The sequence below is a fragment of the Pyxicephalus adspersus genome, chromosome 1 (assembly GCF_032062135.1).
Source record: "Pyxicephalus adspersus chromosome 1, UCB_Pads_2.0, whole genome shotgun sequence".
NCBI classification, from domain to species: Eukaryota; Metazoa; Chordata; class Amphibia; order Anura; family Pyxicephalidae; genus Pyxicephalus; species Pyxicephalus adspersus.
Window position 1 is genome coordinate 79,736,115 of NC_092858.1, and position 14,888 is coordinate 79,751,002.

The 14,888-nt window shown below is 36.3% G+C and overlaps 1 protein-coding gene across 4 annotated transcripts in view; it reads left to right on the forward strand.

Annotated features, from left to right (window-relative positions):
* The window catches only part of GTF2I (general transcription factor IIi), a 38,684-nt gene that overhangs the window by 740 nt on the left and 23,056 nt on the right, over positions 1 to 14,888 (forward strand). For 3 of the 4 annotated variants that reach the window (XM_072415828.1, XM_072415844.1, XM_072415836.1), the window contains exons 2-11: positions 3,310 to 3,403; positions 4,662 to 4,800; positions 6,050 to 6,166; positions 8,151 to 8,334; positions 8,783 to 8,811; positions 9,047 to 9,089; positions 10,897 to 10,940; positions 12,272 to 12,346; positions 13,855 to 13,932; positions 14,672 to 14,767. In XM_072415828.1, coding sequence (XP_072271929.1) covers positions 3,311 to 3,403; positions 4,662 to 4,800; positions 6,050 to 6,166; positions 8,151 to 8,334; positions 8,783 to 8,811; positions 9,047 to 9,089; positions 10,897 to 10,940; positions 12,272 to 12,346; positions 13,855 to 13,932; positions 14,672 to 14,767 — 898 coding nt within the window. In that variant the 5' untranslated portion in view covers position 3,310. Of the gene's footprint in view, positions 1 to 3,309; positions 3,404 to 4,661; positions 4,801 to 6,049; positions 6,206 to 8,150; positions 8,335 to 8,782; positions 8,812 to 9,046; positions 9,090 to 10,896; positions 10,941 to 12,271; positions 12,347 to 13,854; positions 13,933 to 14,671; positions 14,768 to 14,888 lie in introns of those variants that run through there. The other variant, XM_072415852.1, reaches the window with a different exon arrangement.

The following is a 14,888-nucleotide window of genomic DNA, read 5'->3' on the forward strand; positions in this document are numbered from 1 at the left end:
ATGACATCCCCTGCTCGGGGCCACTGGACTATCCTGTTCGTGTTTACCACAGGAAGCGGGGAAAATGCCCTCCAGTCTCCATTTCAAATAAAATGGAACAGTTTTCCTGAATTCTGGAATCAGTCTGCTTATCCTAGTAGCCATCCTAAATTCCACCATAAAAAATGCAGAAGTTCAGGCTGTAAATTGTACACTTTGGAATATTAAATATGAAGGAGGAGGGGGAATTGCATGGAAAATTCAGCCTTGGTTTGGTGGTCCATGGAATACAATGGTCATCCCAAGAACTTGGTAACACACTTTGATAAGTTTTACTTTATCCCACCAATGTGAAGCCTAATGACTGGTTAGATAAGCTGCTCTCCTCAGCTGAACTGCCGAACTTATATATCTTTCAGGAAAAATACCCCATACATATGACCCCATCCCATACCTATCACATACAAGTGCTTGAGCTCAGTGCTGGCTCATATATAACCCGGCACAGGGAACAAGGGTGCCCACCGCTCCTGCCTAAAAAAGGTTTTGCCTTTACGTTCATTTTAAGGCAATGCAGTAAGTTTATCTGAAGTACAAAAAGCTATACTGCCTATGACAGTTACTATATACCAGTCATATAAATTGAAGAATTTTGGTCACTATGGGCTATTGTATTATAGTCATTGGATCAGTGTGACAGCCAAGGTAGCCATGTCAGCCTCAATACCACTTCTGTGAAAGTTTTTCTTCTATCAATAAGATGAACAGTTGGTTTATTCACTACACTCTGGCATTATATTTGATTAAATATTGGCCTGCATTTAAATAGGAATATAAGACTGTACCTGGTTTTCCAATAATAGAAAGATGTAAAGACTTTCATGTTGAAATGTGGCTGTTGCAGCTTTTAGGAATTGACACGTCCACATCAGAACTACTTTTCTCTGCATACAAGTCAATAGGAATATAAAAGCAGATCAGATACCAAACAAAACTATGGGCCTGATTTATGAAGGCTCTTCGAGGCTGGGTCATCAGTAAAGCTGGGTGATCCCGCAAACCTGAAAGGGATACGGTACAGCTAGCAAATGACTTTGAAAAAATCCATTCCAGGTTTGCTGGATCACCCAGCTTTACTGATGAACGTGTATCCTCTCCAGCCTTGGATAGCTTTAATAAATCAGACCCTATGTGTGAACCACGATGTGAATCTCGAAAGCATCTAAAACAAAGTGAAATTTTCCTGAAAGCATACTAGATTTTCTAATCTACACAAGCCTTTCTCTCATTACCTTAGATGGTGACTTGCAAATGAGGATTGGATGTTCTGAACATTTTTTAAATTGTTCATGGCCATCAAGTTATTCATTACTACAGTGCAAGGGATCACATTACATCTACACGATTTGTCCAACCTGGCACAAGGCTAAGCTCTAAAGAAAGACCAAGTACTGAAGCCACTGCATAAACATGAAAAGAAGGAACTAATATTGTGTGGTCAACACTGCTAACCTCTATACTCACTCCAGGCCTATTTTATTTTCTCTAATTTAGGAAATGCAGCAAAGAGCAAAGCTCATGAACCCCCAACAGGACAGATATTTTTGGCTTCCTCCAATTTAAATAAAAGAAGCCTTCAAATAAAAGAACACAGCCCCTACAGTCAAACATGGAGGAGGTTCTCTGATGTTTTGGGGTTGCTTTAATGCTTTAGGAACCGGTGGTCTTGACTCATGGTATTAAAAAATCTGAAGACTACCAAAGAATTCTGGGGCAAAAAGTAGGGCCCATTATCAAAAGGCTGGGTCTCAGCTGGAGGTCATGTGTCCTACAGCAGGACAATGGCCCAATGCAAATTTCAAAAAACACCCAGAAATGGTTTAAGACAAAGTGCTTGAATGTTCTGAAGTGGCCAGCAATGAGTCCAGATCTAAATCCCATAGAGAACCTGTGGAGAGATCTAAAAACAGCATTTGGGAGAAGGAATCCTTCAAATCTTAGATGCCTGGAGCAGCTGGAAGAGTGGTCCAAAATTCCAGTAGAGAGATGACTTACTGATTGTTACAGAAAGCAATAAACATCAGTTATTCCTTCCAAAGGGTGTGCTACCAATTAATAAGTTGAGAGTGCCAATAATTTTGTCCATAATTTTGTTTTTTTTCTCTTTTTTGTGTACTTTTGTTGCCAGCAAAAGAAATAAACGTGACAATACCAAAGCCTTTGTAATTGCAAGAATTTTCAGGGCACCAATAATTTTGGCAACGACTGTATGTGTCACTCTGTTCATCCAACCCAACTGGTTGGAGCTTTATATGTCTTAATAATTTAGGAGACTCGATTTTCTGTTGGAGTTCTTGCAGCTACCCCAATCCAGGCTTTTCTTCATGACTAATTTGTTCATTAACATCTAATTGTAACATCACACCTTCTTCTACATTCTTTCCATGTAGAATTCACTAGAACTAAGCTAGTACCTTCCACAAGAGAACAGCAAAAAAATCTCATACCATACATTTAGGATACTATTGTAACATTTTGCATCGATACGCAATTGACATTCATTGTTAGTGGATTTGCACATCTATTAAAGTGCAGTTATAAAGTTTGCTTCCATTCCCTGCCCTAAAGTAACCCAACCTTCCTCTCTACAGATACCTAACTTCTGTAAGCTGGTTATTGCCTGTTGGTTTTCAGTCCTTTATAGACTTTTGTGGGGTTGTGTACTGAAACAAGTGCAGATAGCACCATAAAAATCTAGAGGGCTGCAATGTCCAGGCACTGGGATGTAAACAAACTGTAAACTGACAGCAAGTAGAATGTTGGTAATTATAGATTTGTGGGAGGGAAGATTACTTTGGATTAGGAAATAGAGACGGAATGAAAACTAATTTAAACTTTCTGTCTTCAGCAGTTATACCTTTTGATAGTGCTTTGTTTAATAAGTTTACAAACCAGACCTGTTGATCCTGACGGGATTTCAGAGCTGTCTTGTGCAATCTGTTGTGTGAATGTATAGTCCTATCAGCTTTCCCAGTAGTTTATGAAAAGAAACCTGAGCAGGACTAACACCATTCCTTGAGACTACAGTGCAACAAATGCTTTTCTGCCATGTTCAGGCCCACAACAGGAAAAGCTATTGAGTACATTTTTAACAGGATCAACTGATTTTTTTACTCTGCTGGAAAAGTTTAAAAGCAGAAATTGCAATGAACAATTTCACAGTAGCAGATATCAGCATAGTTTTACACACAGTTTACAGATAATATGGTAAAGACTTACTTCTATTTTTATTTTTTAATTTGTAGTTTTTTGTTTTTTTTATATTCACAGAATGTCTGTTCTAACTTCAGCCTTGTCACAAAGTAGTGAAATCCTGGCGGGAAGAGACGTTGTAATAAATTTAATGTCTGCGCTGGAGAGAATGGTAAAATAATCCAACTTTTATCTGTAAATACAAATGTATTTATATATATTTAGGTTAAAGGGTGGACAGGAAGTTCTTAACAACCTCTGCCATGCAGCAAGTAAGAACTAGCAATACCTTTACATTGACAAATCCAAGCAATACGTTAATCAATTTGAGCTCTACTACAATTGCTAATACAAACTGATTACTGGTCGTGCATGCACCAGTAGAGTGCAGTTTTATTTGTGACATTTCTATTGTGCAGGATAGGTTCTTAGTACTGTACACAAAGTGTAACAGAAAAAAAATGCACACCAAAGCAACGTCAGCTGAAGATTTTTTTGAAGAAAAAAGCTTAAACCATCTGATTGTTGGATTTTTAAACATTTTTCTCTCTGGTATTAGTCCTTCACTATCATGGGTTTATGGTGCCTTATGCTTGTTGTAGAACATGCAAATCCTTGTCTAATGGAGAAATAGAAGATCATTTTATTGTGCAAAATGGGCCATAAGGGACACCTCCATTTAGCAGGAACAGTGCTAGAGAAATGGCATTTATAGGTAAAAAAGTAACGAGTGCTTGCTTTGCAAATCCCACACGTTGCTTAACTCCAGTTTCAACCAAAGGTAAAGCCATGCTTCATTCCTGGTCCTGAAGCATTTACAGTAGTTGCATGCTACCCCCCAGTTTGTCTGGTATAATATGTCAAGAACAGTAAAGACTGTGAGGAATTCCAAAATATTCCAGAGACTATTAAAGAGGATGAAGCTGTTGAATGCATGGCCTGACTAGAGTCATGTGCCCTTGTCAAAGTGAATATTCTCTTGTAAAAGGGTTAGTAAGAATGTCAGTGTAACATTCAGATGGGTAGAAACCCTACTATTCTTTTCTTCTATTTGCTCCACTTGCCTCCACTTGATTTGTATTTGTGTTTCTGAACCCATAGGGAGGTGTAGAAAGCAGGCAGAAGCATGACATTTTCACTGAAATGAATGCAGAACTTGGGGTCAGTGTGGCACAGTCATTGTTCATGTAACATAGAGCACAAGTTCAATAGAACAGTGAAGTTTTGTAGCCATAAAGTTAAGCATGGCAGCCAGGCAGCAAGCATTTACAGAGTGAGAAGTCAGAGTGATAACTTCCAGGTATTCACCAGAGAAGAATTGCACCAGAACAAAGATATTTCCAGTAGGATGAATCTATTATTTGATATAAGTTTGCATGGTGTTTCATAAGCTAATACAATGTTTTGTCCTTTTTTCTCTTCCTTTGTAGTGCACAGAGTTTGACAGAGTAAAAGCAGAAGTAGCATGCATTGCAGTATATGATTCAGAGGCCCTCATAGTTGGTAGCAAAAAAGGAAAAAGTTTCCTGGAGGTTAGAAATGACTTGCAGACAGATTTCATACAGTACTGTAAGTATATTTACACAACAGTGATGCCCATTTATTTTCTTGGATTTGAGCTACGCATGGTATGATCCTTTAGGATCCATAATTAGTACATACTAGTTTATACAGTTTTTTGCATCAACTTGTCCACATTTTATAGTGTTGTGACCTGGAGTTAGAGTGCTGTTTTCCATAAATCTTCTTTTAGCACAGGCAGTGAGCACATCAAAATTACCAGCTTTTAAGATTTCTGTCCAACCCAGCGTATATTGTTATAACGTATTAAACAGAAACTTACTAAACACTTTCAATCATACATTTAACAGACTGATAGGAAATAATAGATTGTTAGTATAAATACATGGTAACCACTTGGGTCTTAAAAGCCATTTTAAAATGGCACAGGGAAAGCAGCAATATAAAAAAATATATAAAAATATTGCTTTTTTAAATAAATCCCAGGTCTCAGCAATGATCTTGGATTATCTGGATAAATTTAGGTTTCATGCAAAAGCAGCAAATGTTCACACAAGTTAATGCAATGCCACTCTGATTTTTAAAAATCAAAAATCTGTGAAAAAGTCACCCTAATAAGTAACCATGGATCAATATTAACGCTGAAAGATCTTCCAAAGTAAAATGCATATGTTCACTTATGCTTTACCAGCCTGCTATAATACCTGAAAAAAATAATTTTAATGAAACTGTTGATTATATTTTGAGGTAAGTATATAGGAGTATGGAAATTATGTTAATGTGTTGAAGAATAATTACCAGAATTTTTTACAATATATTCCTAAAGGTGATGCAAGAGAAGCATAAAGCATAAATATTGTGTCGAACCAACCCCTAAAGTCAATACCAGATTTAGATTTACCAGTTTTGCTGCTGTCACAGTCTTAGCAGTTTTATAACAGGGTAGTGTAAGAAAAAACACATTAATTTTGTCCTGTATACAGTAAAAAAACAACTTAATACTTAAAGTATTAGTTAAAAATCTTTTGTACATAGGTCTATGAAGATTGGCATTGGAGATGCCTGCACTGGAATATTGTGTCTGTATTGTAGTGTATGGTAACACAAGGAGAAATTAGAAGCCTTTTCTGTAAATCTTTGCATTAGCTCTTTTTTTTAAACACAATCCAACCATTTAAAAAATAAAAATGGTTGTACAGCTGCAAATTGTAAATAATTACATTTACACTTGTTAACGTCATATTAAATTGTTGTTCTAATGGTAATGTCTTATGTCCTGTCTTTGGTTTAATTACAGGCAATCTGGACAAAAACTGTGTTTCTGAACCCATAAGGAGGTGTAGATTAAAATCCGAGCAATCAAATATTGAATCTCTCTGGAAATCAGTGGAGGACTTGTTCTGTGTATGCTATGGTAATTCATGTTGCTGTTTTAGGAGCATTCCTGCATAAGGTATAATAATACCATAATAAAGAATTAATGAGCATTTCATGTGGTTTTGAAAAGGGTCTATGTGCGCAACAATACCCAAAGCAGGCCAAGCAGAAACTTCCTTATCTTTTCCAAAGTCTCAATGTTGGGGACCATATGCATATTATTTATAGGACTTAAATTTCTGCAAATTTTTTTAAAATGGGGCATAGATATTCCAGCCCTGTCCCAGCTGCCAGTATTCCCAGGGGGATCCTAGTCATATGCTTAGGAAATGTCCTTAACTACATAGATTATGGTAAGTTGTAGAAGAATTCACCATGAGAATTCTAAATTTTAACCCGAGGCTTGGCCACAAAATATTTCTCTTTAAGCATAATGATATTGTGGAAGACAATGATAAAAACAATAATTCTCCACTTAACCACTTGAGCGTTACGCTGAGGTCTAGATTTCTGTACCAAAAGTGATCCACTGTTTTTCATGAATTTTTTTTTTTTAAATTGTAGACCTGTAACTTACAGAAATATGTCCGAACATTTGAATTTACCAATTACACACTTTGTATTTATTTGAATTATTTTGTATTGGATTGAATACAGGAGTTTGTATTGAATCCAATCCAAAATGAATGAATGAGTTTCAATTTGAATTTCCCGCACACGCGCCGACGTCATCACGCACGCAGGGAAGCTGTCCGGCTATTTTTTTCTCAGCCGGACGGCTTCTCGTTTCAGAAGACACCCGGCACTGGATGAAGAAGGATCATCGCCGATCAGCGGGACCAGGTAAGAAGCCGACCGGCATCTTATGTTCCGCTGGCCGGTATCTTGTGTTCCGCTGGCCGGCATCTTGTGTTCCGCCCGGCGGCGGAACAAAAGATGCCGGGCGGCGGAACAAAAGATGCCAGCCGGCATCTTACCGGTCCCGCTGGCACCCGACGCTGGAGAGGGAGACCGACGGAGGATGACGCTGAAATACGAAAACGACGCTGGATGAGCACAGCGGGACCAGGTAAGTATGGATGCGACAAAAATACGGGGTTAACCATCCTAGCCTTTTTTTTTTGCCCGTACGAAGGTCGGGCTTAACGGCTAGGTGGTTAATGGATAATTTGTATTGGCCAGGAAATGTATTGCTTTGGAATGGATATCTGTCCCCACTAACCTTATCTGATTGGATCCAGTTAGGCCTAGTACACACAGATTGATTTTTACTTCTGATCTGATAAAAGAATTGTAAAATCAGCAGCAGACTATTTGTAAGCAACCAGTATGTAGTTGGTAAATATTGTTTGAAAGCACACAAGTCATGTCCTGTGTACAAATGATTTGACAAAATGCAAACAGAATTTATTTTCTGTCAAAGGATCTTCACAGGATTACTTTCTGCTCGAGAAATATAATCTATACAACATAATATGCATGTGTGGGAAATGAAAAGCTGTATGTTTGAAAAATGTATGAGGAAAAAAAGTTTCTGTGACATTATCCAGACACTTTGCCTTTACCAGTTGGGAAATTGACAATGGGCCTGTTTATTAAAGCTATCCAAGACTGGAGAAAATACACTTTCATCAGTGAACCTGGGTGATCCAGCAAACCTGGAAAGGATTAAACAAAACCCTAAAACTAATTTGCTATTTGTTAGCAAATGTTTTCAAATCTGGACCAGATCCATTTCAGGTTTGCTGGATCACCTAGGTTCACTGATGAAAATGTATCTTCTCCAGCCTTGGCCCAAGGTTGAAGACCATTGCTGCTCCGTGAGGTAAGAATTCCCTTGGGGGATAGATGGGTGAGTTTAGGATAGTTTTGGAGGCTAGTATGCAGGGCTTGGGGGGGTTTATATATTTTATACATTTGACCTTTTATCTGAGAATTTGTAAGTAACCTTTAGCATCTAGTTATTTTTATATAATTAAAATTTTCTTTAAAATGTAGTATAAATATATATTTCCTATTAGGTAAAGCTTTGGGAAGATCTTCTCCAGTGCCTATTCCTTATGACATTTTGACTAGAGATCCCACTGCTGTCACCATCTGTGGCCTCCCAGAAGAAATATCAGTCAACGAGCCATCCATGTATGATATTCAAACAATACATCAAATCTTGGATAACAAATCCAACATATATTTTACGATTAGAAGGTGAGGCATCTTTACGTTTGAATTTTAAGAATTTTAAACTGGTATACAAATGTTTATGTCATATTTTTATTATTATTTTTAATATTTTTGTGATATATGCCAACACAAAATAACTACAGGGTCATTTAAGAAAAAAAAGCAACCTTCCTGCATGTAGTTTTTGTCATTTTAAAATTGCTATAACCATGTGGAATTAATTTTTTTTGGTTGCTCCCATCATTCATAAGTGGTCCAATCTAGGAGAGACAATATTTTCTACAAATATTGTGTAGTTATACAATTTGCTCTGCTCTGTTGCAAACTGATCTGTTGGAAAATTAAAAAATTATGTCAATTAGGAAGGTGGCCTTTATTGTATTCGGCATTGATCACAGCTCTGATTTTAAATTCTAAATTGTTTTTTTGTTATGTGAAGCTTTGACTATCTTGTGTTGTTTTTTTTTATCAGACCCTTTCCTTCTGCAAATACGTTAAAAGGTAAGTAATACTGTTAAGCTTTAAAGGTCCCCATATAAAGCTGAGCTTAGATTCTTGAAGTTAAGAGATGGCACGGATATAGCAATCCTAAAGGTTGCAAAACAATAATGGTTTTATGTTTTCTTTCCCTTGAATTGATTATTTGTGCTTGTATCTTGGGTAGGTTTTTAGTTGATGTTAAAGTTGTTTTTTTTTTTTTATAATCTTTGATGATCTTATGTAATTTTTTTTGTAGACGAAGACCATGGAGGTGAAACACAGGCATCTCTCTCAGAAAGGTATGGACCTAAATTCAGAGTATTGTTTTCTAACATGCACATAATACACAGAAAATTCAGACATAGCTAACACACTCTACAAGGTAAATGCTTCTGTCAGCTGTTAACTTAGACATAGAAGCAGTGTCGACAACGATTGTTTTAGCAAATATTCAGCAGAGGCTGTGTACATATTCTAAAAAATCTAGCAATTGCAGATTTATGATCGTTTTCAGCTACTGTAATTTCACGTCCATATGTACCTAAAAATAAAGTACATAGTCACCACATAGCACCTGTTTGCAGAGGTAGGTAAATTATTGTAGCCTTTAGGAGATTGTCAAATTTAGGCTTGCTTTATTTTTATTTTCCTTTCTGGGAGACTATAGTCATTGAAACTTAAATAAAGGGTAAATCTGCACAACAGGGACACAGGACTGTGAATGTAGCAAGCTGATGATTTCGTCTCTGTGTCGCTATGCTCTATACTCCTATCGCCATTCTCTGTATTGTGGTAATTTTTCCTGGAGCATTAATTTTCTTATAGTTTTTTGCTGTGCATTTGGAAACACTTTTTTATATGTGATAATTTTTGAAGCTAGCTACAACTTGGTTACTGGAACTAGCTTTTTACTTCTTTCTGTAAAGAAGCATTTTCCAACCATGAAGGTTTAACTTCTTTTCCTCCCGAAGCAGAGAGTGCCCCTTGACTTTTGTAGTGACCTTGAAATGAACAATCCTATTCCATTAATTCAATTCCCCTTTTCTGCACTTTATCCAGTTCCATCATTTTTTATGGACAGTACCTCTTTTAATAGGTCTTCCTTTTCCATTGAACTAAACAAAGCTGTCTGTACATTGATCTTTCGTTTTACTGCAAATGATCACAGAAGATTGTTCTAGTATCAGAAATGTAATGGCTGTATGCAGCTTTAGTCTTTAGGTCTGTGATCAGAACACCCTTGGTCCTTCTTCATCATTGACTTTCCTAGTTTGTCAGAGACATGAAGTGATGCAACGCTGTATTAGGCTGGGTCTAAACGGACATTTTTAAAAACGCATGCAAACATTTCTACCGCGTTTATATGCGCTTTTATTAGCGTTTTAAAGCTTGCCTTTAAAACGCTGGAAAACGTCTATACTGCGCATTTTTAACAGGTTTACGTTATTGAATCAACGGAAGCGTTTTCCGCGTTTTTGGGAGTTTTCCAGCGTTAACCCTGTGTTTATATTTTTTAAACGTTGCAAATGTGCCTAAAGGAAACGTCCTGGTGTAGATTAGCCTATTGGAATGGATGGGATTTCAAATATGGGCTTTTAAAGCCTGAGGTTAAACGCTGGGGAAACAGTCCGTGTAGACTAAGCCTTAATGTAACAAATACAGAACCACATTTATTTGTATCTTTTATATCACCTTTAAAACTTCCTGTCAGGCACAATTAAGAAAATAGAAACAAATGGCACATTGGTGATCCATTGCATCCATTATGTCTGCTAAATTTTTTTATGCCATTGCATAAGAAAAGGACATTAGGTAGGAAGAGATGTTTACTAAAGAAAAAAATGAATCCTCCACTGTATATTTTTTTTTAAATGTAGGTAAAGCCAAACATTTTGTTCATTTGACGTTCTGACCATTTTCCCTTGCTATTCAGTTACATGGCAATAAAGACCTGTCAGAGAACATCTGACAAAACTGGAAAATAAAGTTTTGGCTTTGGCTTTCATTATTTATTTATATAGTATTCATATGTTTGCAAAATAATAATGTGTATTGAAAACTTTTACGATTTTCAATATTTTTATAACTTTTTTTTTCTTACTGCAGCTCTTATCCTGTTCAGGTGAAAGCTGAACCAGCCGATGACTCTGGTATGTCACAGAAGGGTTGTAACTATTTACCAGTTTATACTAGTACTCATGATATTGAGGATCCCAAAACTTTTTAAAAAGAAGGCCAGTTTACTGTCTTTTACAATGTTTGGTACCTAGACTGTGGTCAGGAGAAAATTAAAAAAAATTCCTCACACTGATGGAGAGCGAGGGTAACAATAACCTGACAATAGTTGCTCCTACCTCATTTGTCAGTGAGAGTAAACATTTGCTCTAGTGCACTTAAAAAGTGGCTGGGGCACCATCAGGAATGTTATTCATCTCTGTTAGTGGCAGTATTGATGCCAGATGCTAAAAGGCTCTGCTGAGTACATCCAGTCTTAATATCCTACCTTCAGCTTTCAATGAAAAATCTCTGTATTTAGAATCTTCTCATTGTAGAGACTAGTCTATGGCAGTCAATGAACTGTTGTTTATAGGGAAAAAAATGCGTATACATACTGCTAGAGATATAGAGATGTTCATAGAGATGTACGGAAGGACAGTATATTGTCCCTTTTCCCACTTGTCTCCTTGATTAGGGATCCATCCCCAGCCTGTCAATTTGTTTTGTGTTACTACTCTGTCCTTATCCTATCCCCATACAATTTGTTACCATTCCCACCTAATTGTTATATGTCCCCAATCTCCAAAATCTTATAATTTTAGCAGTTATGTAAACTAAAACAAGAAAACGATTGCAAGAAAAAAACACATTGTAAAATTATACTTTATGATAAGCAAGTAACTGCAAAGCAAGAAATGCATAGGCAGATCTAGCATCACAAAGAAAATATAAAACAGCAGTAGATAGCAATATAAATTCATATACTGATTATGAACTATTAATTTTTACAAAGTTTAATAATACTCCCCCCCCCCCCCCCCCACACAATAAAACGACCTGAGCCTTGCTAGGAAATTGTCCTCCAGTAGCGCAGGAAGCATAACTGCCTGTGAGTGGTGCACACAGGTCCTCCCCAATTGGCATGTGGGTATGGACGAAGGGGGTGTATTCTGCTGGTGGCAAGGTTTTGGTGTACAGCACAGCCTATCTTAGATACAGCACTTTAATGCACCTGTGCTGTGTTTACCTTTCTACACTGCTCCCTCAGGGCTTCCTGTATATGGTTAACATCTTAATAAAATGTATTTAACAAGAAAATATTGTCCTGGCAAAAGTGCTGCTTTTTAAATTTGGCAGATTACGCTTGAGAATTGGCAGAAACAAATGAATAAAGTCACTGGAAGAAAATCAGGTGTAAAACAACTGTTTTATAATGTGCCACTGTGAATGTTTTTTCATATTTATTTTATATATGTGATTGCAGATGCCTTTGAATTAACCACTGTCATTATAAAAAAAGAGTCAGATGATCCAGATTATTATTCATTCTGTTATCAAGGTAATTGATATAATAATGTTTGGAATAAAGTTCTGTAATGTATATTGACAATGTGTACTTGCAGAGGTACAGTAGAATGTAACTGGTATAGAAAGATGAAATAAAGAAAATGTGGTGAATAATAATGTTCCCAAGGTTAGTAAAGTATCCACTCCTTTATAAAAAGCCATTGTGTATAAGCTAACATTGCACACCTTTTTAATTGGTAAAACTGTAAGCGGTTAAAAAAAACTTACTAAAAGAAACAGAATTATTGGAAATCCCCCACCTTTATTGGAAATGCATTGTGGTGTACACTAAACCAGTGATTGAGAACCATCATAAACTCTACAGTGGAGAATTTTGTGTAAATAATGCAGGTTTGTGTAAACAGTTGTCCAATGCAGAATATTTAACATACAGTGCAATTCATATAACTTAACAGTTTGGAGTGTATGGTGTGAAGCTATGGAGTATAAAACATAATTTATGGAGTGGAGCAATATAAAATATGTACAGCACATTGTAAACTGCTAAGAACTGTTGAAACTCTGCAACAGCACAATACATACAGTAAACTGTATTTTCTAGTTCATGTTAAAACCATTTGCCTATTACTGTGTAGGTCCCTCCTCTGCCACCAAAACGTCTCTGACTTGTTTTTTTGAAAATTAATTCTGTAGTAGCTCTTCTGTCAGATTGGACCAGACAGGTAATACCCCCCTCTATCCATGGAAGTCAGGGAGACATGGGAACACAAAACCCTGTCCTACTTGGGTCACCTTGGGCAGGTACTACCCACTTTAAACAAGTACATTATCTGCTTACGGTATAAAAATCCTGCATTTTTGGAGGTGCCAACATATACATCTGGTCAGTGTAGGGAAAACAATGGGTCATACTGTGTAGAGAGTGGGGGTTTATAGTACATTGAATGAGAGCGCAAAGTAGAGTTATTGGTATGTTTTTTACATTAAACACACCGATGCTGATTGCACATACTTGTGACAACCAATTATCACCCAGAAATGAATTTATCAATCCTGAAAGTTTAGTGTATACAAGAATCGATAGCACACCAGATTTGTTTTTTTAGTGAAAATAATTTTTTTTGACAGAGTAAACGGTAATTATGCTTTAGTATTGGCATTGCAGAACTAATTATGGTTTGAATGCTCCTTTTTGTTTTATTCATCCCGAATATGTGTACTCATGTGCTTGATGTCTTTTGTGTGGTAGGTTTGGTGTGTGTTTATGTTTACTGTGTAGTCCAGTTTGTATGCACCACTTATATAATCATTACACTGCAGAGGGGGTTTAGAAAGTGACCTTTTTAAATACTATAGAAGTAACCTTTTTTCTGAGATTGGAGGCTGAAGCACAGGGATTTTGAAAGTGCAGTTAAAAATGTGCATTAGCAAGCTACATTGCATAGTAAAAAAATGTTATTGAAACTGCTCTAGGCAAAATTTTTTTTTTTTTAGTTTAGTTGTTATATGTACTTCTAACATGTTTGTTTATGTTTGTAGGCCAAAATTACGGCGAGGATTCAAATGAAGGGGCTGATATCGAACATAGTGAAGGGGCAGATATGGAACATACTGAAGGTATAGGTTATTTTTTTAAATGACTTAATTTTATACATATATGTATTTTATATATATTTAATTTTTAATTCAAATTCAGAAAAAAAACATAATACAAAAATACAAATATGGGTACCATCTGGAAAGGAGCTTAAAGTTCATCTTAGTTTTTTTTAGAAAGTCTTAGAATGGTAATTTTTTTTTTACATATAATAAATAAAATAATAAATATTAAGCAAGACATGAAGGGGGAACACCCACAACCATTCTTACAAATTTTAAGATCTTACAAATCAGGAAAGATGTGAGAGGAGTACGAGAATCCAAGGCTAAGAAAGCTTTCAAGGGATTCAAATCTTCCAGTTACTGTACAGGCTAAGGCAGTGAGCGACTAAAACATTATAGCTGGGGGTAGTACCAAGGGTCCAAAGCTGAAGGTACAATTGGATGTATGAGTGCTATTATAGAGAACATAGTAAAGAAGTATACAGTAGAGAAAGCTTTTGGAATTGATGTCAGGTGGTATATATAATATTTCAACAAGAGCAAAAGAGAATATTATTGTGCTTTTGTTTTCTCCTTTTAGGTTTTGTTTTCTATAAAAAGAGGTATTGCACTCAATATCCTTCAACCATGTCCACAATAAAAAAAAACAAAAAACCTTCGTAGTCCACTCATCTGCAGCACTCATTATAGTCTGCTTGCGATTACACTGAACACAAATATGATATTTAGCTTTATTGTCTTTTCCTATCTTCAGGTGACGAATTTGGACCACCTCATAAAAGACAGAGGAGTGCTGAGCCACAATCAGCCAATCACCAATGCAAGAGAAAAGCCAAAGAGTTTAATTTTGGTAAATGTTTGTGAGTCAGCAATTTAGGAACTGGTAATGTAAAATACATGTATATATATTTCCTTTTCTTGACTGGGGGTACCTAATTTGTTTATGCCATCTCTCCCCTTTTAAATTTATT